The 26131-nt window shown below is 39.5% G+C and overlaps 1 protein-coding gene across 8 annotated transcripts in view; it reads left to right on the top strand.

The window, feature by feature from the left end:
* Positions 1–26131, top strand: part of DMD (dystrophin) — a 1912888-nt gene that overhangs the window by 1216679 nt on the left and 670078 nt on the right. For all 8 annotated transcript variants that reach the window (XM_043538015.1, XM_043538014.1, XM_043538013.1 and 5 more), the window contains 2 exons: positions 2680–2827; positions 7664–7813. In XM_043538015.1, coding sequence (XP_043393950.1) covers positions 2680–2827; positions 7664–7813 — 298 coding nt within the window. The remainder of the gene's footprint in view (positions 1–2679; positions 2828–7663; positions 7814–26131) is intronic.

Genomic DNA, 26131 nt, shown 5'->3' with positions numbered 1-26131 from the left:
ATATTCTCCCTTTTTGCAACTGCATCACACTGTTGGCTCATATTCAGTCTGTGATCCACCAAAATTTCAAATCCCTTTCAGCAGTACTACTGTCAAGCCAGTTATTCCCCAGGTTGTTTTTGCGCATGTAATCTCTCCTTCCTAAGTGTAGCATTTTATACTTGTCTTTATTGAATTTCTTCTTGTTGATTTCAGACAAATTCTCTAATTTGTCAAGGACACTTTGAATTCTAATCCTGTCCTCCAAAGTGCTTTCAACCCCTCTCATCTTGGTGTCCTCTGCAAATTTTATAAGCCCTCTTTCCCACTCCATTGTCCAAGTCATTAATGAAAATATTGAATAGTATCGGACTCAAGACAGACCCCTGCAGGACCCACTAGATACGTTCTTCCAGTTTGACAGCAAACCATTGATACCGTACACTCTGAGTATGGTTATAGTAATTTCATCTTGGCCACATTTCCCTAGTTTGCCTTTAAGATGTCATGTGGGACTGTGTCAGAAGCCTTACTAAAATTAAAATATATCACATCTATAGCTTTCTCCCCTTATCCAATAGGCCAGTAACCCTGTCAAAGAAACAAAAGGTTTGGCATGACTTGTTCTTGACAAATCCATGCTGGTTGTTCCTTATATCCCTATTGTCTTCCAGGTTATTACAAATTGGTTGTTTAATAATTTGTTTCAGTGTCTTTCCAGCTATCGAAGTTAGGCTGGTCTGTAATTTCGCAGGTCCTCTCTGTTCCTCTGTTTAAAGATAGGTACTATATTTGTCCATCTCCAGTCCGCTGGGACCTCACCAAACCTCCATGAGTTCTCGAAGGTAATCGTTAATGGTTCTGAGATTCATTCTAGGGCATTTAAGGAACAAGTTGAAGCAATTTCATCAGGCCCAGCTGACTTAAATACATCTAACTTACATAAATATTCTTCAACCTGTTCTCCCTATTTTGGCCTGTGGTTCTACCCCCAGTTGTTAATATTAATTGTGTTATGCATCTGTCATTAACTTTTTTAGTGAAGACTGAAGAAAAATAAGCATTAAACTCCTCAGCCTTCTTGACGTTATCCATTTTTAGCTCTCCTTCCTCACTACACTTCCCTTCATCTTTTTCTTGCTCCTAAAGAATTTATAAAACCTCTTCTTCTTGCCTTTTCTGTCCCTTGTTATGTGTAACTTATTTTGTGCATTAGCCTTTCTGATTTTGTCCCTACGTGCTTGTGCTATTCTCTTGTACCCCTTAACAATCCATCCATGTTTCCACTTTTTGTAGGATTCCTTTTTGATTTTCAGGCTAAAGAGCTCCTAATGGAGCCATATATTGGCCTCTTACAATTTTTTTCTATCTTTCCTTCATATTGGGGTAGTTTGCTGTTGTGCCTTTAATATGGTTTCTGACAAACTGTCAGCCCTCCTGAACTCCTTTTCCCTTAGATTTTCTTCCTGTGGGACTTTACCTAACAGTACTCTGAGTTTTTAGCAGTATTTTAAGGTAAAATATGTCACAGGGGAGCAGTTATCCCCAAAACAAGATTTATAAACTTAACTTTAATTCTGATTTTCCTAAATTGAAAAGAAATCCAAGCCTATTACAATGCAAGGCCATACATAGCTAGAGCACCTAAGCAATCTTAACGCTATCCTGTAGTGATGTCATGTAATAGCCATATGATTATAATTAAGGCATTTTAGTATTTGTAGTCCCAGATTAAATTTAAAATATTTTTTAAAAACTCACTTTTCGAAAAATCACATTCAGAGTGTTTACAATATCCCTGTAATGTATTTTATCCTTAAATTTCTGATACATATCTCAAATTTAATTTCTACCTTATAGCTTTGTCTGGGAATTTCTTTGTTTTTATAACAAATTATAATTTTCTATTGTAGTTGTTGCAGCTAGCGCTCTCAACCATGACTGGGACCCCATTGTGCTAGGCACAGTGCATACGCAGTCCGAGACAGCCTCTGCCCTAAAAACCTTACGGTCTAAATAGACAAAGCAAAAAACACTGGAAAAGGGGAAGCATTATTGTCCTCATTTTCCAGATGAGGAAGTGGTGAGATTGTGATGTGTCCAAAGTTCATAGGAAATCTGTGGCAAAGGTGGGAATTGAACCTAATTTTCCTGAATCCCAAATCCAGTTCCTTAACCACAAAAACTCCCAAAATAATCCCCACTGAATTTAAAGGCCTAATTTTAGGGATCCAATTTAGTAAACTTTGCCTTTAGATTTCTTTCAGTTTCTGAAGTTGGGCTTTCATATCATTTGTGACAAAGGGCTCATCCTGCAGAGTGGTGGACACCTTCAACTCCTATTGACTTCTTGGCACCTTGCAGGACTGGGTTAAAAATCATAATTATTTGAAATGGAAGGTAGTTTAGAACTGCAAATTAAAACTCCAAGCTTATTTTCACATACATTTAATTCTATTTATCATGAGTGATGTTTCTTTTCTGATTAATTTTGAAGAAATATGTAAAGTTTTGCTTTTAAAGGATTACTGTTAATGTGAAATAATCTGTATATTTTTCCTCCATTTAGTTATGAATTATATTTGTGTTAAAAAGTGGTGAGTTTTTATTTTTATAATAATAAAGATTGCATTTGAAATATAATTACCTTTGACACAGAGTTCCCCTATTAACACTAGTGTGTTTTTTATTTTACTGTAGGCTGGAGGAAGAAAAGAATATTTTGTCAGAATTGCAAGAAGATTTAAATGAGTTCATTTTATGGTTAGAGGAAGCAGACAGCATTGTTGGTTTTCCTCTGGAACCGGGAAATGAACAACAGTTAAAAGACTCTCTTGAAAAAGTGAAGGTAACATAAGTTCTTTTATTTAATGTCTTCTTAGTTTGTCATATCAGCATAAACAAATTGAATTGTTGTTCTTAATCCAGATTGATTTCTGTCAAACATGTACTTGGTATTATTCCACAATGTACTAGATAATTCAAAAAATCGGAAGTCCTGTGTTTAAAACCCAGGTACCAGAATATATTGCCTGCATTAAAATTAGACTAGAAAAAGTAATTGAAAATATAGAATAAGGAACAATTTTGCACCAACAGTGCAATGGATTATATATCTAATAGCTTTTGAATTCCAAGATTCTACAGTACTTTACATTTGATTGCTTTTCACTTTAGCTGAAACTTTTCTCTCAATGTATGTTTTGTTCCCTTGCTTTCATTATGCCTTCTCATTTCCAGAATGATTTTCAGTTTTAGAGCTGTATATTACTACAACTGTGAACTGGTAAAAATGTCACTTTGCCAGCCTCTTTTTGTATAACTTGTCAAATATTTTTTTTCTGTTTGATGTGACCTCCCCCCCACTATCAGAATAGTAAGCATTTTGGGAGGAGGTGAAGGGGGAAGGAGGTTAAGCTTGTAATTATCTGCAAACCATAGTGATATTCAAAAACTCTGTCCAGTAGGGGCTGGTATTTTTGTGACCTGGCATTGTTAATGTTAGCCCTCAAATTGTTAAATTCATGAAACTTTATAGCATACGTGATAATTGATGAATACAAAAATTGGTGTCTATTCTCTCTTTTAAGTACATAGCTCCCATTAAAATTACTCAGTTAAATATATCAAGTGGAGAATGGACCACTAAAGAGTATGAAGGAAAATATTTCTAATTGCTACTGTGCTTCATTGAGGATGGTGCTGATTTGTGGTAGGCATGTCCACTGGCTGATGCATTTAATTGTATGGTTAAAGTCCTTCAAATCTGAGATTTTTTTGAAGCTATTACATGTACTTGAGTTTAATTAACTTTGGCACCTGATAATTACGGTGGAAAATAATAAAAAAAAAAAATCATCTGCTAAGCTTGGTAGGTTGTAAACTAAAGCTGAGCAAAAGACTTTTAACAAAACCCCCAAGAACCACGTAAAATTCACTTGGTTTCAGGATCCAAGTTGAAAAGATGTCCAGGTTTGCTGAAGGTTTCAAGGGAACTTGGGCCCAGTTTAGAGTAAAATGGTGCAGAATTATAGGTTTGTGTCGGAATGAAATGAAGCTTCGAGTTTTGCTTGCTTTCTATAGGCAACAGGATTAAATGCAGGGTTTCTATAGAGTTTCTCTTATAGGACTAGTCTACTCACAATTTTTATACCACTTTAACTATATTCTCTTAGTGTACCATTTAAGAGAATAAGCTATAAGTGTATAAAGCACCTTTATGCTGATTTAACTGTGTCCACATTAGATGTTGTGCTGGTACAGCTATATGGATACAAAATCACACCCTTTATTTAAAGTGGTACAAAAACTATTTATAGACTAGGCCTATCATTAGGAATGCTTTAGAATCCCAGACTTGAAGAAAGGCTCCAGGGCAGTGGTTCTTAACCTACTTATCATTGTGGGCCGCATATTCAGCCACAAAGTGTTACCTGGGCCGCAGGTTGAGAACCACAGTGCCCCTCACCTAAACTCCCCCACAAACCCCTATGCTCAGCACCCTTTGCCCAGAAACTCCTCCACAGAGTGGGGCCAGGACCACAGAGCTGGGCATGGGGCAGAGATCCTGACCCCGGACCCTGCTGCAAGGGGATTCGGACCTCTGCCATGCGGTGCTGGGGGGCATCTGGCTGCCCAAAGCCTGAGCCCTCCTGCGTGGCAGGGCAGCCGGTAGCTCGGACACTGGAGCCCACCGTGCGGCAGGGCAGCTGGGAGCCCTGAGCCTGCGGCCTTTAGCACATAGCTGAGCTGGGACGCAGCTGTGTGCTAATTGGGCCACATGCGACCTGAGGGGCGTGGGTTGAGAACCGCTGCTCCAGGGGCTTGGGCAGAAAGGGTGAAACCTGAACCCAAAGAAACCTCGCTGAGCTGATACTGCTGAGTTGCATATTGCTCTTTTGGAAACTCTTTCAGATACGCAGCAAGTAGCTGGAGCTCAGCCAATTTATAGTACTCTAATTTTCCCAGTGTGTATATGTGTGTTTAAATATGAAAATTATGTATAATAGATATGTAACAAGGTTTTAAAAAATGCAACTTGTATCAAAACCACAAACAAATGACCCTAGAGCGTCTCCAAGACAGCAAGGGTATACATCAGTCTTAAAAAGACAAAGTAATAAGTTCTTCTTCTCCATCTCCTCAGACATAGGAAAGAGGGGAAAATAAAGGAGACATTAGTTACCTTTATTTCAGTGTTTTGGCAAGTAGATTTTTAGAGATCCAAGGATTGCTATAATAAAATCTCTGTCTTCAAAGTTTATTTCCAAGCAAGTAAAAAGAAAAAATAGTACAATTAGTTATGTCCAGCAGACAGAATCCTCTACATCTTTTTTGCTTTATTCTCTAGAGAAAATTCTCCTCTTGTGTGTAATTGGGATGAAAAGAAATCCTCAGGCTAATCATAGTTGTAAAACAGACACTTTTTGTCATCCCTGACTCGTCTGTGTTTAGCAGGAAATGGGACGGAGAAGAAAACCTAATGCTTAATATTCAGATCTTTAATTTAATTAAGAAATGTCTCCTTTCTTTGCTGAACCATTTTAGCAACAAGATATTTCCTTGTGGAGGGCTGAAAGAAGTCCCCAAAAGGGTCTTTAAAAATATAAAATAATAAAGAACCCAAAGTGGGCAATTTTGATAAGAAAAATTAAGTTTAAATGAAAGGTCTTGAGTGCCCCAGAGATTCCAGGTTCCAGTAGAATATGTGAAAACTGCCTCCCTGTTATCCCCAGGCATAGCCAAATGTGAGAACTTCCAAGCTTCCCAAACATTCCTGTAATTCTGTGATCAGATGGCTAGTCATCTGTTGAGATCTGAATTAGTTAATGACCTATTGTGTCCTAATTATGATCTTACACCAATGTAAACAGAGCAGGCTGTAATTGCCCTTCATTTGTACAGTTTGTTTCTCCCTATTGATCTGTTGGGCTTTTAAAACTAAACCATCCCCAATAACTACAATTTTAAAACAAGTTTGATTGTAAAGCACCGTGAAACTGTTGGAGGGGAGACAGTTTCATATAAGCCTTTTTTTTTTCTTTCCTGCAAGAAGTTAGTTTGCCTTTACTTTCCTGACTGGTCTCCTGCTCCTTTCTGTATATTTTAAAGGTAACCGTCTATGTGACCTCTCCTTCTAAAATACTTCTACTGCCCTCTTAGTCCACAGAGTCCACTCTTCCTCTTCCTAATGAAAAATATTCTCTCATTATTAGACACATAATGTAATATTAGCTTTCCTATGACCATTTCTATAAACCAGATTGTCTTATTGGTAGCGTCTATGGAGGATGCATGTATGGCTAAATGGACTTCATCCTGACTGACTGAATGTCAGAGAGTCAAAGGAAGAATTTTTAAGAGGCTTTTCATATCTTTCATCTGTCTTTAAGTTAGCCCTTCTAGATCCAGGTATACTTCCGCTCTTGTAAACCTAGTGTTTAACCCTGTGAGTCAGTAATATCAAAAATATGAAATCTAGGAACAAAGCAAAGAAAATATTATTTATGCATTTATTTATTTATATGGACAGAGCATTAAATGTCCATAGCACTTTAAACAATCCCTGTCCTCTGGAACTTACCATCTAAATGAAATGCTACCTACATTAGAAAGTTGTTGGGTTTTTTTGCTGCGAAGCTCCTCTGTGCTTTCATATATATGTGTAGAGCTTTGGAGGGCTCAGACCCAAATGTACTAATGTCAGTAGCTAGTAGCTGCATTCTGGATAGCAGGTGGGGGAGATAAGGGCATATATGGATGAAGATTATCTCTTTTCAATATCTATTAATGTGGGCGGGGGAGATGTATGTTAATGGGGGGGGGGAGCCCCTCCCCTAATAACTCCTAAAGGATGGATTGTCCAAAGTCAAACCTACTGGTGAAGATATCTTTTCCTTAATAGCTCAGGCTTTTAAGCCATGCTGTGAGCCACCTCTTTTCTTTTCGATCCATCCAAGGGAAGTTACCCCAACCCCAGTGATATAGTAACTATTAAAGATTCTCTTGTGGCCCATCTCGGACTTCGATAATTTTTAAAAATGATGGCTGCAGAAGCTTTCACTTTCTATTATATAACTTGTTGGTTACTTGATATGTAAAGCTAAATTGACACTATATAAATTTGCAGTAATTGCATACAAGAAGGGGAAGGGATTCAGATTGTGGAGACAAAACATGATAGGCAGGACACTCCTAAACATTACCAGTATCCCTCTGATTTGCAGTGTTTATGAATATATTATGAACATTATTGCTTACGGGGTTGGACCACAGTGCTTGGCACTGCATAGAACATGGAAGAGACATGGAACCTGCTCTAAAGGGCTTACAGTTCACACAAACAAAAGGCAGATACAATTAGTAAAGCACCAGGTGACCAGAAGGAAAGTTGAGTCACACAGCAGAGACAAACTTTTTTTAAATTTCCTTCCGGGACGCTTATTTTCCCTCCATTTTGGTCTCCTCAGAGAGCCAGTCTTTCCCCACTATAAGTCTGCCTAATAGAGTCAGCATTTGCTGTTTTTTTCTGAGCCTTTTTAATTTAGAAAGCTGTGGCTATTTTGTGCTGAATTGAGCCCTGAGCCTGGTCTCTGCAGCTGATAGACTAATCAATAGCGGCGAAGATAAGGGAGTTGAAAATTCTACCACAGTTCATTTTAAATGTTGTATTTGTCTGTTCCAGTTAAGAGTGGAAGAGCTGCCTCCACACAAGGGAATATTGAAACGATTAACTGAAACTGCAGGAATAACACTTGGAAGTACACCACTGAACCCAGAAGAAAAACATAAACTTGAAAATAGGCTCAAAGAGGCTAACCATCGCTGGATAAAGGTTAGACATATTAGTAATGATATTATGGCATATAACTCTAATCTGTTAGAAGTACTTATATATTCTGTGATGTGTATGCTTTTTCTCTGAATGAACATGAAGGTTAATCTGTATCTGTTATGGGATAAGAAGAAAAAAAGCAGCAAACAAGAATTGTAGCTGTGATGCTGGGTGACTTAATAACAGTGGTATGGTCAAGATTCTTTTTTTAAATGGGTGCCTAACGTTAGTTTTCTGCAGCCATGTATAGGCACTTAAGTAAGTGGTGTTCTGTTAAAACATGCTGAGCACAGGGGAAGGATTTGTTTTCCAATCCTGGCTGTTTTGTGGCTGCTACTGCTGCTCTGAGGCTAGAGTAACGTCTGTAGCATTTATGGCACTGCTCCATTGGGGGTAATAGCCAATGGGTGTCTACATTTGTGGAACCACTGGCCACACCCCAGCTCTTTTCCCTCTCCAAAACCTTAAAATTATACAGGCAGCCTCTGTGGCATTGGGCCCTGCATCATGCAGGCCTTCCATGCTTCCTCAAATCCTGTCTCCTGCGCAGCAGCATTGTACTTATTCTGCTGTCTTAGATTTCTGTGCCTGTGGAGAAAAGGTTTTGCTGGTTTTTATTTGAATATATGTATATATATTGCTATGCTGAAAAGTGTTAATGTCGGCAGTCAGTCACAGATTAAAGGAGAAATTGATGAGTATTCCAAGTACCCCTCATTCAGGCTAAATGAGGTAGCAATTAAATGCCCCTTTATTTATTAATAGTGGAAACAGTAGAAGCCATCACCCAAGGCACAGAGCAGCGTGGCAAGGCTTGAGTAGAAGCGGAATTATGTGGGCCAAGGAGCTTTCCTGGGGACTGATTACATGCTCAGGATCTGGGGCATTGATTAGGTTGCAAATGCATGCATGTATGAAAAGAACCTGAAAGCAGGGGGAAATTCAGCAGAGAATCAATGGTATATGCCCCTAGTAAAAAGCCAAGAAAGAGAGCTTCTTTTAGGTAGAGTTCTTACTGAGAGGTTAGACTTGGATTTTTGAAAAAGGAAACACCTCCTGTTTTTCTATTGTGGTCAGGGAATCATGGTACTTACATGGCCCCCATCACTGTGCTATCTGAATGCCTCACAGTCTTTGATGTGTACTTAGCCTTACTGAGAGGTAGGGAAGTTTTATTATCGATTTCATAGCTGGGGAATTGAGGCACAGAGAAGCTAAGTGAATTGCCCAAGGTCACACAAGAAGTTGGAGAACAGAGTCTTCTGAGTGTGAGGCTAGTGCCCTAACCACTGCATCATCCTTCTTCTTCCTGACGTGCCTTTGTGTACATTCTTTGTAAATCAGGATTACACCAAAGAACCATTTGATTCATATAATCAGTTTCGCCTCCTAACAGAAACAACCTTTTAAAACCTTGAAGACTGGCTAACTGCTCAGGTTGAAAGAATAAACAATATTGACCAAAATTTGCAAACCTAGATGCCTAGAAATGGGTGCATAAATCAGTATTTAGGCACCTGTGCAGAAGTGTCCTTTTCTCTAGAAAATGAGTGAGTTCCCAGATATGTCTCTGAAGTCAATTGTAAATGAATGAATTCAACACCTCTGAAAATTAGGTGACTTCTAATTACATGACTAAATATGGATTTACATGCCTAACTTTAGGCACCAACACTTGAAATTGTGGCCATAGCTTAAAAGGAAATTAGTTTTCAAGAAAAGTGTGTTCTTTTTGTTGTTTTTTTTTTTACAAGATGTTACAAATGCATTTACATAGAAATTGTGATTTCTAATTTTATCAGACTCTGAATATAATCTGTCATTGACTATTTCTGTATTCCAAAACTTTGTAAAAGGGATATCTTTTTACATTCCTTTTTATCTCCTGATTATTAATACAGAAATGTTCTATTTCTCACTTCTCACGGCCAGAGTGACCCAGAAAACTGTGAGCACCATTGTACTATATGAAAGTCAGATCTCGTTAGTTCTGGGGGCTTATCTCAGGATTCTTAAACACCCTTGCTAGCTGTAGATTCTCTAGGCCTTGGTTCATGGTATATCGTGGGAGAACTTGTCTTTCCATCTCATGGTACTTGAGTGGAAGTGCTTATAGCCTGCCAACATCTCCAGCAGAGTCGTTTTTGGGTCTGCAAGCTCCCTGAAACCAGAGCCAGTAACAGTAATCCAGCATCGGTGGAGAAACAACTGCTTGTACTTTCACTCCTATTTCAGGAATCAGGCAGAATATCTCTGAGATGCTTCAGCAGCAATATTTGTCCTATCAATGACATCTCTCAGAGGGCAGTACTGACATGGCAGCCAGAACCCAGCTGATGCTGCTCATGACTGTTGCCATAACCGCAGATTTCCCATACATAGAATGGACCTTCTGGAGCAAGATCATGGGCCCTGATTGGTGGGATCACATCATCTTGCAGACCTGGGATGACCAGCTCCAAAACTTATGTGTGAAGAAGTAGATGTTCATGGAGCTGTGTGATCAATGTCAGGACATGTGCATGAGGAAGGCCCAGGCAGTCCAGAAGCAGGTTACCATAGCTATCTGGAAGCTGGCTACTCCCAATTTCTACATGTCCATGACTAACCGGTTTGGAATTGGCAAGTCAACTGTGGGGCTTGTGGTGGTGGAGATTGGTGAGGCCATCAGGACTGTGATTTACCCAAAGGTGTTGGGCATAAAAAATGTTCCTAAAAGAATTGTCGGCTTTGAAAGAATGGGCTTTCCAAACTGTTCTGGGACTGTCAATGGGACTCATGTATCCGTAGTTTGCCCTCCATAAGAAGCACGGGAGTATATAAGCTGCAGACAGTAGTACTTCATCTTTATTCAGGCCCTGGTCAATCAGAGGCCGGTTCATAGATATCAACATGGGATGCACTGGCAGGGTGCAAAATGCCAGGGTTTTCTGGAGCTTGGAACTTTACCTTCACAGACAAGATGGGCTATTATTCCCATCAAATGGTATTATGAATGAGTCACTGTCCCCACTGTTGTTCTAGGGGATCCTGCATGCCCCCTTTTTCCATGGCTTATGAAACTGTATCCTGATTACAGAGTGCCTGGCAAAAGAAAGTTCAACTAAATGCTCTGTAGCTGTAGAATGATGGTGAAATGTGCATTTGGCAGATTGAAATTTGTGTCACTGCCCTCAAAATCATTTGGATGCCTATGTTAACAAAACCATGTACATTATTGTGGCCTGCTGTGTATTGTACAATGTCTGCGAGTACAGAGATGAGCCATTTTGCCAGGAGTGGACTCAAGACACTGCTACATTGCTGAACTTATACACTCAAAGAGAAAGTACACAATTATTATTGGAACAGGATCCACACATGTAATAGAAATCAGGGTGCTTTGTGTGCCCACATCATGGGTTTTCATGGTGCAATGCATGAGGAGGAATGACATAGTATTTGTAATTGTGCCACACCCATTCCACTATTTCTGGGACTGGGGCAGCTTGGGAAAATTTATTTTTATTAAATTTTGTTATTCATTTTATACATATTGTTTGTGTACCTCATCATACTGTTTTTGGATTGCTGTGATGAAATTTTATGAATTTTGTTGTGCATGTTATAGAAACTGGTCATGTACCTGAACACACAGCATATGGATTATTGTGATGTTTCATTTTGATAAAATTAATGAAACCTGTTTATGCATCCTTGTGTGGAAACTGAACATTTTATTTTAAACATTCATGCAAATGACAAATAAAAGTGTAAAAATGCGGATGGGTAGATAGCTGCCATTAAGACCTAAAAAGCAATACACAGAAACAATGGCTATTAAGAAATCAAACAGACCAACGTGAACAACAGTCAAACAATGTATATTGTCACCATAGCAGTTTAATTGCCTCTGGGTGCTCATTGGTGTCCTGTTGTCATTGGCCCTTCTGGTGCATTTTGCATGAGTGGATCGCAGCTGAACAATATTGGAGGACCGAACAGGGTACATCAGACTGTTCCATGTAGTGTTTATTGCTTGAGACATGGACCAGCCAGCCCCAGAATAGTCCAAAGGCTGTATAGGCTGCAGAATATGTTAGCTCGGAGCTGACTCAGTGCTGTGACAAAGTCAGACCAAACAACTGTAAGAGCGGTGGAAGAGCGGTTAATCAGCCACAGAATGGTAAAGGCTCTTTTCCTCATGAGCTGAAAAGAGGTTACCTCAAGTCAACTAAGGCCATCTGAGTCCAAGTAAGGGCTGCCTGTGACCTTTAAAAACATCCTCTCCTAATCAGAGGGGGAGGAAAGAGGAGAGACAAGCTGCAGCATGACTCGTGGCAGCAGGAAGAAAAAGCTTTTGGGTGGAATGCTGCTCTCCTCCCTATGTGGAAGCAACCTTCTGCCTGTTTGGGGAAGGACTGGCACCTTGAAGCCAACATAAAAAGACAACACTCCAGAGAGGGGACAGGGAAAGGTATTCCCTTTTTGTGTTATGAATTTTTCTTTGGTTTGGCTGACGCGCACTTCGTGGGCCTATCCTGAAGCCCACCTTGTAAAATACTGAAAAATAAAACCTGAGTGAGGAATAAAATCTCTCCAGAGTGGGACTGATTGATTGACTCCAGGCCCTCCCATCTCCAGTGGAGGGAAACAGTTAGTCCAGCAAGGCGAAGGAGGCTCCTTGCCACAGCGTGTGGAATTGAGGTTGGTGCTGGAACTTGAGCTTGCAGTCTGGTGGCCATCAGAGCAAGCAATCTCTTGAAAAGCTCCTGCTGCTGAATTCTATCTTCCTCCCTCAATGTGTTGTCATGCTTCAGGAATGGCACTGCCAATCTCTCTTCATGCTCTGAGGAGACTCTCTCTGTCTTTCCAGCCTTGTCTTCGCTTTCTCACTGATACTAAATCTGTCGTCGAATGTCTGCCATCACTTCAACCCTGACTGTCTTCCTTCTTGTGTGTTGGCTGAGAGCTCCCTCAGGCACCTGATTCCTTGTCTCTGCCCACTAGAGTGGAAGGACCTGCCAAGGCAAATGAAAGTGCACATTATTAACTGATCATTAGAAAAAATACTTTTCAGCCATTTTTCCAGAGCCGGATCAATTCAGGGTCAAAGGATGATGCTTGTTATCATTTGGTTTTATTTTATTCACACACAAATCTCTGGACAGTGCATAAGATCCTGCAAGCTATGCTGCAAGCCAACATATGTGATGGTAAGAGCACATAGCAAAAGCAATTAAAACCATTTATAAATCCTCGCAATTTTTCGCAGTGTGTGTGAGAGGGGGAGGTTTTATTAGCATTGGTTTTATAATATTTTCAAATGGGGCAAGCTCTGGACGATGTTCTTGGTCTGGAAGTGCCAGTGTGGAAGTATGACCTTCTGTTTCAGGCAGAGGAAAGCCACCCATCTATGCTAATGAGATTTTTAGGCATCTGGTGACTGCCTGGCACATCTATGAATGGAGGGGCTTATGTGCTACAGAGGCAACCCTAACGAGTATGCCCTGTCCCGGAATGTAACTGGCTGTCTGGAGTTCCTATTCAGCAAAACATCTGCATGCATCATCAGTCAGGAATGGGACAAAAATTATGGGAAAATCAATACAATTTTGATTTAGGATGAAGACACATTAGAGTCCTTAGAAGTACCTTGTATTCCTGGATGGACCTTCCTGTATTTGACTAAATACATCATCTGCAACCATTGGGACCCTTAATATAGGGAGGCATGGACTAAATACAACTGCAGGTACCATTTGGATTCAGAATACTGGCAGAAGCAGACGAAATACATCCTCAGACATGATTTGGACTCAGACTACAGGCAGACAGAACAATCTGGGATGATCCGGTGTGACTGATTTCTAAGCTACATTGCATTTGCAGGAGAGGGAATGTAAGGCTCATAAGTTTAATGCATTGACCTGGCTTTGTAACAGTAAGTGTGTATTTAATACAAATGTCACAATAATTGTTTTTAATAAACATTTTTTTCACACTTTATTGTATGCTTTCTGAAGTCTGTGTGCTTTGGGGGTGAAGTGGGGAGTGAAGCGGCCTTTAGGAAAGTGGCCTGGGTTGCCCCCTCAATGGAACGACACTACAACCTTCTGCTTGTAGTAATAATGTAATTTGGCATAACCTGAAAATCCTTTCAATTCCTATATTAACAACAAATATGGTGGCAAAAATATAATAAGTTCCAGCACAGCTTCTGCTGCTACTTCAGGTGTAGGCTGCTATGCATAGATTCACACCCATAAGTTTCACTTTTAATGTTAAAAGAGATCAAAATCATAAAGTTAAACTTTCAGTTGAAATCACCTATTTTCAGTTGCTTATACACTGAAGTGTGCAGAACTACAAATTTCACATGATTTTTATGCAAGCTATAAACTGGCCCAGACTCGCTTCAAGTGAACATAGAGAAGCTCAAAAGGTTTTGTGGTTTTAACAAACTTGATCTGTGTTTCAAATTTGTGATGAAACTCCAGTTCAGATAAGTTTAGTGTAGTTTCAGATTTCATTGTGAATATGCTGTTAAGCTCTCTTGCTTGTGTCTTTAGAGGTAAGATAAATTGAAAGAAAGTATTAGACCCTTCTTCAGTAGCTAAAGTGCTATTGGCACTCATATATGCCACAAAGAGAGTGGGAGTGTTAAAGTGAAGCAATCTATTTGTCCTCATTCTTTTGTAGTCTGAAGGGAGCATAAATTCCTGATTTTTCACATGGTATTTAAAGCTTGTGATAGCAGGCTCAATTGCCTCCCTGGTCCCCACTCCTTTCATTTGTTGGAAAACTACAAAAGCCTGGGGTCACTAGGGGCCAGAACCAATGTGGAGGCACGGGCCTTCAGAATGGATGACGATGACCCATCTTGTAGATCTCCTGGGATGTGCAGGGCCTGTGGTGTGAGTCCTGAAGCCTATTGCTTTGAGAAGCACCCCCCACTTCCCTTCCTTGCTCACAGAACAATGTGAGGAGATTGCTCATAGACTTTAAGGGAAGAATAGACCATTATCTTGTCTGAACCTCACCCACCCATTCCTGCACTAGGCCCATAACTTCTGGCCGAGTTACTGAAGTCCATAAATCTTGATTTAATGAGAATCCACCATTTATTCTAATTCAATCCAGCAAGTGACGGTTAAGAGGAAGAAAAAATAAACAAACCAGAGTCTCTGCCAATCTGGCAGGAAAATTTCTTCTCAAACCTAAATATGGCGAACAGTTAGACCCTGAACATGTGGGTGAGACACACCAGCCAGACACCTGGGAAAGAATTCTCTGTAGTAACTCAGAGCCCTCCTCATCTACTGTCCTATCTCTGGGGGTTGTAGATATTTGCTAATAGCAGTTGTGGATGGATGTTATGCCACTGCAGGCAATCTCATCATACCATCCCTTCCTTTAACTAATCAAGCACAATCTTAAACCAAGGTAGGTAGTTTTTTTTTTCCCTTCAACCACTACTCGTGGAAGGCCGTTCCAGAACTTCACTCTTCTGATGTTTAGAAAACTTTGTCTAATTTCAAGCCTGAACGTGTTGGTGGCCAGTTTATATCCATTTGTTCTTGAGCAGACATTGGCCCTTACCTTAAATAACTCCCCTTCCTCCCTCCCTTGTGTTTATCCCTAAGATGTATTTATAGAGAGCAATCATCTCTCTCCTCAGCCTTCATTTTATTAAGCTAAACAAGCCAAGCTCCTTAGCATAGGTTCTCCATACCTCTGACATCCTAGTAACCCTTCTCTGCATGTGTTTCCATTTGAATTAATCTTTCTTAAACCTGGGAGACCAGAATTGCACAGAGTATTCCATATGAGGTTCACCAGTACCTTGTATAATGTTAATAACGCATACCAATGTCTACTAGAATTACCTAGCCCTTTTCACATCTACATCACATTGGCAGCTCATAGTCATCCTTTCATCAACCCCCAGATCTTTCTCATCTTCTGTTGCTTCCAACTGTAATACATTCCCAATTTATGGCAAAAATTCTTTTTTTTGGTCCTTAAGTGCATGTAGTTTCCTGATTCATTCCCCACCCCCTTTTCTTAAATATAGGCACTATATTTGCCATTCTCCAGTCATATATTATGACCCCCCAAGTTTACAGATTCATTAAAATCCTTGCTATCGGGCTTGTGATTTCATATGCAGTTGCTTTAATATTCTTGGATGGAGATTATCTGAGCACTACAGTTTGTTCCCATTAAGCTGTTTGAGTTTGGCTTCCACCTTGGATGTGCTCATTTTTACTTCCATATCTTTGTTCCCAATATCCACCTTGGGCCACTGTGCCCAAGCTCTTCATTATTCTTATTAAAAACTGAGACAAAATATTCATGTAAGTGTTTGCCCATGCCTAGATTATCTGTAATGTCCACCCCATCCTCAGGGTTTAGTGGTCTCACTTCTTTTTGTAACTGTCTTTATTTATATGGTAAAAGAACCTTTTACTGTTGATTTTAATTTATTTTGCAAGGTCCAACTCTGCTCGGCTTTTGGCAATTATCACACTTCCCCTACACTTTCTAACCTCTAAGACTTTGCTGATCCATCCCTTCTTCCATTCCTTGTAGGGTTTCTGCTTTCTCTTACTAACCTGTTTAAGATGCATGTTCACCCACTTTGATCTCTAACCCTTCCCTAGGAGTCCCCCCCCCCAACCCCCTTTGCTTGGGTTACAGGCTCTAGATATTTTCCACAACTTTTACTTTAAAGTAATTCCAAACTTCCTCTACATTCAGATCCTTGGGTTCTTCAATACAGTCAACTTCATTGACAAATTCCCTTTATTTTTTTTAAAGTTTGCCCTTTTGAAATCAAGGATGTCTAGTTGTGGACCTATTTTTATTTACCCTTCCATTAAGTTGAAATGAATTAACTCATGATCACTCAAACCAAGATTGTCCTCTATGACCTCTGTTCTTATTAGTAGGGAGTCCCCAGTCATGTACAACTGCCTCTTCCTGGTGTTGGTATGATTCTCCAGCCTTCCCTCCTATTCTTTCTGGCTGCAAGATGTTTATCTTCTGTTCTCACTTGCAATCTTCTGTAAGTCATCCTCTATCCTCCAAGGGCTCCAAACTCTGACTATCTCCATTTGCTCTGCCTTCCTTCCTGTAGGACTAGCTGTTCTTAGATCTTTGGTTACTGCCTGCCTCTCATCTTCATTTTCCAACTTGCAAACCTGTACCTCAGTGCTATTTCTCCTTTACTAGCCAGTCTTTTCCTCTGCCTTGTTCTTGTTGTTACATGCTTCCACTGGCCACTTTCCTCATCCAGCAATCTACTCTCTCAATTCTCTGGTCCAGCATGCATTTTCAAGTCTTGATGTTTCCCTTCAGCCTTCTCTTTCCATCGTCCGCTCAAATCCCCTTTGAAACTCAACCATCATTTCTAGCTGCATCTCCAACCTCAGATCTTCTCTTCCATCAGATCTACCAGGTGGCATGCAGGGATCCTTGTGAGGTTATCCTTTCCATGGACCCGTTTCAAAGAGTTTTGCTTTGTGAATAGGCAGTTCAGCTGGTCACTTCATAGATTACATTTTGTGTGCTGGGAAGGAACACAATGTCATTCCTGGTGACCGCATCCTACATTACTTTAGAAAGTATTATGAATGGCAGGAAGATTATGTTAAAATGTAGCTACAGTGGAGCAGACCTTTAACTGGTGTAAACTGGGGTAGCTCCATTTATTTTAGTGTAATTATGCCAATTTACACCAGTCAAGGATCTGTCCCACTGTCTTTTAGGGTTATGATGGATTTTTGTTTGTCTTGATGTGAATGATATGACTTGTGAATGACATATTTGAAATAAGTCCTGTTCAAAATTTCTTTATAGTGACAGAAATCATTGCCCTATAGCAATGAAAATAAGCCTAGAAAAGAAATCAAATATGAAAGGAATTGCTGTCAAATAAAAGGGACTTTTTGCTTTGCTTTAGCATTCTCTTTGCTTTTAAGTGTCTAGATCACATGGTGATGACCTTGAGAACAGATATTTGAAGAGTTTTCCTTCATCTGGAATAGCAATAATTTTTAAATGACATTTCTTTAGTCACCCTTCTAAATAGTGATTCTAATATGCTACTATGTTAGACGCAATTTAAGTAGAGAACAAAGATTAAAGGCCACATTTAAAATCATGGCTTGTAAACTCCAACCCAGTTTCATTTATTATACCTTCCCCAAGTCAATATTTTGTGTAAAAATGAAAATAACAATGCTATCTTTATGAAAGGACTTAATAATACAGAAAATAAAGTGTCCTATCACAGTCTTTATGCCTTCGCATCAAGAATTTCACATTACTTATTTCCATAGCTCAAAGAATCTAATAACTAAACTTGTACTGCTGTGTCCGGGTAAGCTGGCCACCTGGTGCTTCAAAGCATAGAAAAGGGACACTAGGCATTGCAGTAGGTGATGAATTCAATTCTTGTCATATACCACCTGCCAGGGCACAACAGATCTGTAATGGGTTTCTTACCTTTTATTGTGCAGTAAATGGATTGATAGATTAGGCCTGGGGCCAGTGAACCGTGGAATCAGAGGTTTGCTGGAAGGAGTTTATTACTCTTTAATGTTGTTCTTGCTCTCTGTCAACCAAGAGAGATGAGCTAGATTATCTGAAAGTAAGCTGGGTGCCAGAATCCGCATGCTTCTCATTTATCTGCCTTAGTCTTCAAGACATATACTGTATGGATTATGAAGGTTATTATAAGTGCCTGATGGAGACATTTTTGTTTGCTGCCTTTTAATTTGTCTGCTGGTATTAGAACTAATTACTAGACATTGAAGAGACTGTTTCAGTGTTGACTTCCAGAGCAAATCAATTTGTTGTGCTCTATGAACAAAAAAATTTGAGTGGAGTGACATGGCTATAATTTGAGAGAATTTTTTTTACCACCAGGAAAAGTGCAGATCGTCTTAGCTTGGTTGATCAAGTGTAGAGAAATACAAATGGGTATAGAAAGCGTGCAGGAAGTCAAAGTCACAACAAGGTTATAGTTCATGTGTTGCCTTTAGTAGTGACTCTTCATTGGCTTCCTATGTTGGCGTCAAATTTTTCATGAAGACATCAATTAATCAATCTTAGTCTGTGTTTATAGTTACAAAACTATGGCACGATGTTATGTTAATTGTTTTGGGTGTATGTTGGGTGTATTGTTGGATTTTTCACTTTATTTATTTTTAATTAAAGTGAGACACTCAATATTTTGAGGGGGGGAAATTGGACCTATTCCAATGGTTTATCATTATATTGATGAAACCATTTTTGCTATGAAAACAATGTAAAGTTCTCCCTGCTGGTTTGTCACATAGACAGTTAACTTACAAAAGTTGTTTTTATAAAGGTGCACATGCATATTTACATCAACAGTGATGCTGATACTAGAGTTAGGCAAAACTTTTCGACTGAAACTTTTTTCAGAGAAAAATGCAGACTTAGCAACACCAAAACATTTTGTGAGTGTGCATCAGTTTTGCTGAATTGTTTGTATAAAGTTTTAAAAAAAACCCCAAATCTAAAAAAGTCTCAATGTTTTATTTTGACATTCTGTCTGAAACATTTCAATTTTTTAAAATTTGAAATGACTTTTCATTTTGAAATTTCCTTTGGTTTTATTTTAAAAAATTGAAAAGTTTTTTTTAAAAAAAATGCTTCAAATCAAAACAAAACATTTAATTTCAGGTTGAACAAATTATTGAAAACAAAAGTATTCAAAATAACATTCTGAAAATTTTTGTTTGAGCTGACCCCAAATGCATTTTCTTTTGATTTTTTTCAGAATTGCCAGTAAACCAAAAATTCTGTTATTTTCCTAGCTCTAACTGATGCACAAAAGCTCAAAAATAGCAAACGGCAACCATGCTGTCTTCCCCACCACTCCCTCAGCTGAGTAGAAAAGAGAACTGGAGAACCTTGGTTACAACAGTGGAGGGGCCATATAAGGACTTACATTGGTAAAGAAAGAAAATAGGTGCCTGTAGATAACAACACTTTATGTGTATGCTTTCCTGAGAGCCTTTTTGACAATGAAGATTTTAAACTATTTTAAAAAGTAGACCCTGGTCCTTTAAACAAAATTTAATAGCAGCAATAAAGATCATAGTATTTGTTCTAGTATCAGGCCTACTAATCATATAAAACATCAAGGATGTCTTCTCACCATGTTGGTTGGCTGCAAAAATAAAACAGTGCTGACAGCCTATGCTGGTGATCTTTTGGGAGAGGTTAAGGCAAGTTGCATAGAAAGATATGCCCTTACAATCTAATCTATTCAAAGCTGATTATCTTTCAGAAATTTCTGATTTTAAAAAAAGTCTGAAGTTTTGAACTTTATGAATCATTTGGCATTGACAGTTCCATGCATTTCTAACTAGAGAAGTGTGGTTGTTTAGACTGTAAACAACAGACCATGTCGTGTGTGTCACGAGTATATATATTTATTTCAGTTAGTGAATTTGGTCACTAATTGTTAGGAGTAGTTATTTTTAGTCCTATTAGCTGTGCTTTGGTGCTTTACACCTTTTCCCTGGATACCGCTCTAAGAAAGGGACAAGACACCAGGATGTGGTTCAGGTAGGCTACAACTTTATTTAGTAATGCAACTGGAATCTATCTGACAATGACTCATTCAGTGCAGGTCATCTATCCTTCCTTCTGTAAGCTGTGTCATGTGCAAGAGGCTACCCTCAGTCCGCCCCCTCCACAACTTTAACCTGATTCCAGCATCCCCCTTTGTAAGACGGTTGAGAGTATGGGAAAGAGGAGGTTGTCTCCGTGCTGTACAAGATGTTAGAAGCCCCAATCCTGTTCCCCATCTTCTTTAGAAGATGCCTTCTCCTGATCCTGCATCCAGTTCTAGTTTATCAGCAAGCTGGACCCCCTATTGATCAAATCCCTGCCAACTTGGGACAATGTACATTTTACAACTTATCCTACCCACCTGGTGCCTCAGCTGCTGAGAGAAAGGCAGAAAACCTAGGTCGGCCAGCTCAAGATTCCTTCCCAGTCCCTGCAAGAGACTATCATGTCCACAGCAATGTCTCAGAACGCAGCCCTATTCTAATCACAAGAAGTGGTGGGAAAGCAAGATGCAGAATGGCACCCCAGGCAGGGGTAGGCCTTCCCCTTGGGGGTACAGGAGCCAATAGGCTTCTATTGCATTCTTTTCCCAGCCAATCAGCCAAGAATCGCCCCCATCCCCGCTTTCCCCCCCTCCACCCCCCCCCTCCCCCCTGGTTCACTAATAGGCTGACTACTTGCAAGGACATGAGGAAACAAGGAGGGGGGCAATCCTGACAGGGGCCTAGGATTTTCTTTCTCCTGTTGGCCCAGACAAAGAACTGCGTAACAGCCTTGAAACGAAGTCACAGATAGTCCTCTTGTCTTTGTACTAGATAATCCCTTACACCAACAATATTCAGGTTACTCACAGTCCCAAAGGGCCAGTCACTTACCCAGGTCAGTTGTACCTTAGATCTCTCACCAAAGACAACTCTTGTAGCAAATCCTGTAACTAAAGATTTATTAACTAGAAAAAATAAATGAGTTATTTATAAGGTTAAAGCAGGTAAACACACACACACACACACACACACACACACCAATGACTTACAGTCTTAGGTTTCAAAAGGTAATAGAAACTGCAGTAATATGCAAGCTCTATATGTCCTTTAAGGCTAATCCAAGCTAAGTAGTGTGGTGATCCCTTACTTATGCTTAGAAATATTGCCCTCTCCAAATTCGAAGCAACATAACGATAGAGTTCCTTCTGGTCAGGGATTTTTATTCCCTTCTCCCAGAGTTCAAACTGTGATGGGATGAGGGTTTGTGCATGTTCCCTCTTCATGGATGTGGGGGGAGCAATTAACAAAATCTTTTGTCCATTGATGTTCCATAATGATTTGTCTGGTGTCAATAGGTCGTCTTTTATTGGGCAGGAGATGACACCTCTGTGGTAAACTGGTATTTCACACTTGGTAAAGCTTCTATGTGGGTTTCCAGTTTCATAGCAAACACTTTTATATTTACAGAGCAAACACTTAAATATTACCTTATAAAATGGGATACAGCTATTATAAGTGAAATTAATGCATGCAGCAACTCACAAGCATTTCATAAAGTCCAAAAACTAAACACATTCTGATAAAGGTAACATCTATTTTAACAATGCTAACTCACAGGTGAGCTGCACTGGTTTCCAGCTATGTCAGTGTTCAGTGAGGGCTAAGGTCACAGGGAGTACTCACAGAGAAAAGCACTACTTAGTCTGAGGAAGGTTGGAAAAATCTGACCTTCTGTCAGAGGTGAAATAAGCCGGTCCGGTCCGGCATACTGGCAAGAACCAGTACACAGCTGACCATACCGGCAGGGGGCAGCTTCCCCAGGCTGGCAATTTAAAGGGCCTGGGGTTCCAGGCAGCGGCTGGAGCCCCGGCCCTTTAAATCGCCACCAGAGCCCCACTGCTGGAGCCCCAGGGTAGCAGCGGCGATTTAAAGGGCCTGGGGCTCTGCTGCGATGGCGGCAGCCGGAGCCCCAGGCCCTTTAAATCACCACCAGAGCCCCACTGCCGGAGCCCTGGGGTAGCGGCGGTGGCCAGGAGCCCCAGGGCTCCGGCAGTGATTTAAAGGGCCCAGGGCTCCCAGCAGCCACTACTGCAGCCGGAGCTCTGGGCCCTTTAAATCTTGATTTAAAGGGCCCGAGGATTTAAAGGCCCTGCCTCTTCCAGTTGAGGCCCAGCTCCCCCTGCTCAGGATCTGGCGTACCGGCAAGTCCTTTAAGTTACTTTCACCCCTGTCTTCTGTTAGTTCAAAAAGAAAACATGCTTCTTCACTGTGACTATTGGACATGGAAAACAATGTATTGCAAGTTTTAGGAGATGAGATCACACATATGAAATACTCTTATCCTGCTCAGCCATCAAAGGTAATTTTTAGTCATTAAGAGCAGCTTCAGGCCTTAGTTTTTGTTCCATCTTATGTCATGCTGTAAATCATCCTAATGATTGCTATCAGAAAAAAAATGGAGACTATGATAAACCATGAGGAGACACAGGTGACAGATATTTTTAGTGCAGCTAGTTTCTGTCTATTGGTTTATTCCATTTAGTTGAAGTCATTTTACAAGGTGGATTATAATAGCCACTTGAATGCCTAGAATCAAGGATAAGTATGGGCATTCATGGTAGACAGAGGAATGTGGACTAGTTCATCTCAAATTGAAGTTAAGTCTGGATACTCGCTGTTTTTAAGATTAGAGACAAACTGAGGAGATTGCAGTGTTCAGGTCAGGATTAAACTTGAATTTGAGGTTCTGGGCTGATTTAGAACTAAGGTTTGGATTCAGAAACTGCAAAATCCGTTGAGCTGCTATTGACAGATTTTTGCCATCATAGGCCACTTCTGAGCTGAATCTGTAAAACAGCCCTTCCTGGTTTTGTATTTGACGCATAATCAAAGTATAAATGAGGTGTTTCAGATCTGTGGATTCAAAGAAGGCTGGGAATCACAGTTGTCTGATAGTCCGACTGTTTCGAACATGACAGTTTTGTAAGAGCTGGATTTAATTTTACAGTTTCAAGAAAAACAATTATTCCTGACCAGAGATGTGGTAATATTGTTCCTTTCCTTTCTTAACTTAAAAAGAGCCTGACTTTACAACATATTGAAATAAATGGGAACCGGTGATAAAGCCAAAACTAAAATCACATGAATGCTATCTTTGGAATTAGAAGGAATTGGGGGTGGGGGGGAATAGATGGCACATCAAAAAGGAAAATTGAAGTTGATAGTCCCTTATTTTAACCTTATATATAAAAATACTCTGATATGGAATTTCTAAATCTGTGAAGGAAGACAAAAGGGTCTCATTTCAGTTGGAGAGATTTTCATTCTGGGCCAGATATGGAAGAGGCACTATTGCTCCGACTTTTAGAATCTTTCAGGCAAAGGTAATTTCTAAATTACTGTTTGGAATAGAAATAGAGAGCTTCACAGTTGGAGAAAAGTTATTTTTAGCTGAATGTAGCCTTTCTCCCTTTGGTTTCTAGACGCAGTGTGTGAGCCAACTTACAGATGATAGAAACTTTGGACTTAAAGAGAGTGTCCACATTTATTTTAAAAAAAGAAAAGACAAGAAATAGAATGTACTGAGAGAGAGGACCTAATAAGATTTGCAGAACTTTTGTATAGATTTGTTGCTCCTTACTAGAATGCAGTTTATTTTCAGTGAACTAAGATAGGAGATTATCCATGTGAATCTACAGGGGAGCCTGTTATTGTAGAAATGTCTCACCTGAAAACCAAACTCTCAAATAGGTAGATAAGGTTGCTAAGCAGAAAATCCTTTATAAAAGACTACCATGACTCTATTCAATAATGGTCCAAACCCTACAGATTAGAGCAGTGTTAATGCAATGTTTTGAGTTCTTTTTGTAGAATATGTTAACAAGGGATTACTCCTTATTACAGCGTATGGGGATACTTATTTGCTATACTTGTCAAAATGAACGAAGTACAATTTGTGATGCATTGATCTTGCTGTTTTATTGAGCTTGTTTACTAATTCAGGAGTAAAATTCAGTAATTCACAGAGGGCATCCCAGTCATTCAAGTGAACTAGGCAGGATCTATCTAGAAATTTCACTTTAGATTAGAAATACTTTCTTTCTTATAAAACAAAATAATAAACAAATGAAGAAACCCAGAGGAAAACTGTGACTTACTGATTTAACATTACTTGTAGCAATGGAAACAACTTGATTTAAAATGTTTCATATTTGTAATTTATCCTTTTTGATATACAACATTGTTCTAGCAAAATAACCTTTGTATGTTTTTAGGACATGGGTTGTACATTCAGCTGTTTGTATACATGCATTTATTTGAATTGTCCTGTGACAAAGCAGCACTCTATTAAAATTAGCTTAGAAAAGGTGTAATGTTCAATGATTACATGTAGGGTTATCTGAAGTATCATGAACAGTAGTGTTTCTGAGGACTGTAATCACAGACTGGCCTCTAAATAGACAGGTGGAAAGACCTCTAAATAAAGTACCAACCGTCTTCAGGGTATCTTGGAGTACCAACAAATACCTGGATTCAACAAAATATGTAATTGTAACATTCAGAGAAGTCTCATTTCAAGAAGATGGGAGATCTGAGAATAGTCTGAGCCCACTAGAAATCCTGTGCCCTGAGGATTGGCTGGATCCATTATTTTAAAAGCAAAAGACAAATATTCAACAAAAGTAGCATTTGTACAATAAACCACATGCATTTTATTGATAGGCAGTGTTTTCTGATGTTATAGCACTGGATTGGAAAAGATTAGCTTCTCAGTGTCTTAATAAATGAATGGATGATAGGTACAATAGAAATACTATACTTAGCAGAGATTGTTATGGGTTTGCCACCAATTCTCTGGTAATGCTGCACAAGCCACTTATTTTCCTATTGACTCCATTTCTTTTTCTGCAAAATAAGGTTATGTCCCTGTCTCACAAGAATATTGTGAAAATCAGTTAGTTGACAATGATATTACAACATTTTGAAGATCTAAAGGATTGTAGAAGTGGTAAGTGTTGGGCTTTATTTCAGGATACCTGCAGTGAAAAAATGTAATCACTGTCATTTTATTAATGACACTGTCAATTTTACTCAATTTCTTATTTAGCAATAGTTCCCCCCCCCCACACACACACACAGAGTATATTGTTTACCATTGTTTGAAAGGATGAGTCATTCTGAAGGCCCTTCAAAGAAAGAGGAGTTGAAAAACATTTGAATACCTCAACCACACAATGCTTATAAAGTATCAAGATCACTATTGAATATCTGCTGTTCCTTTTTTTAGACAAGTTTCTGAATTCCTCAAGCTCAGGTAGGATTCTTTTACAAAGAACAATTTTAAAGTATTGTTTCATTAGCTTTGCCTGTATTGTATTTTATTTCCAGGTCTGTTTTGAGCTTAGCCATATATTACAGCAAATATATTCTGTCTAATGCAGTCAAAAACCTCTCTCAGATGTATTTATGACAGATGAGTCTTCTGACATTCTATACAATGTTGCCCATGGACTTCAGGCGAGGCTGTGTGCATACATGTGTACAGCTACTGGAAGGGACTACTTAGAAGGAAGCTGCCATAAGGGAGGGGTTTGAATGGTTCCCTGTGGCAATGACCACAGGAGCACCCCCCAATCCATGGAAGTCCAGGGCTGTGTCCATGGTGGTCTTATACCCTCATTTTTGCTCTGGCCCCTGGCAGTTTGCCCACCATCTGGCTTCTTGTCAGTGTGGCTCCATT

Source organism: Chelonia mydas, chromosome 1, assembly GCF_015237465.2.
Source record: "Chelonia mydas isolate rCheMyd1 chromosome 1, rCheMyd1.pri.v2, whole genome shotgun sequence".
Classification (NCBI taxonomy): domain Eukaryota; kingdom Metazoa; phylum Chordata; order Testudines; family Cheloniidae; genus Chelonia; species Chelonia mydas.
This window is presented reverse-complemented; position numbering and strand designations above follow the sequence as displayed.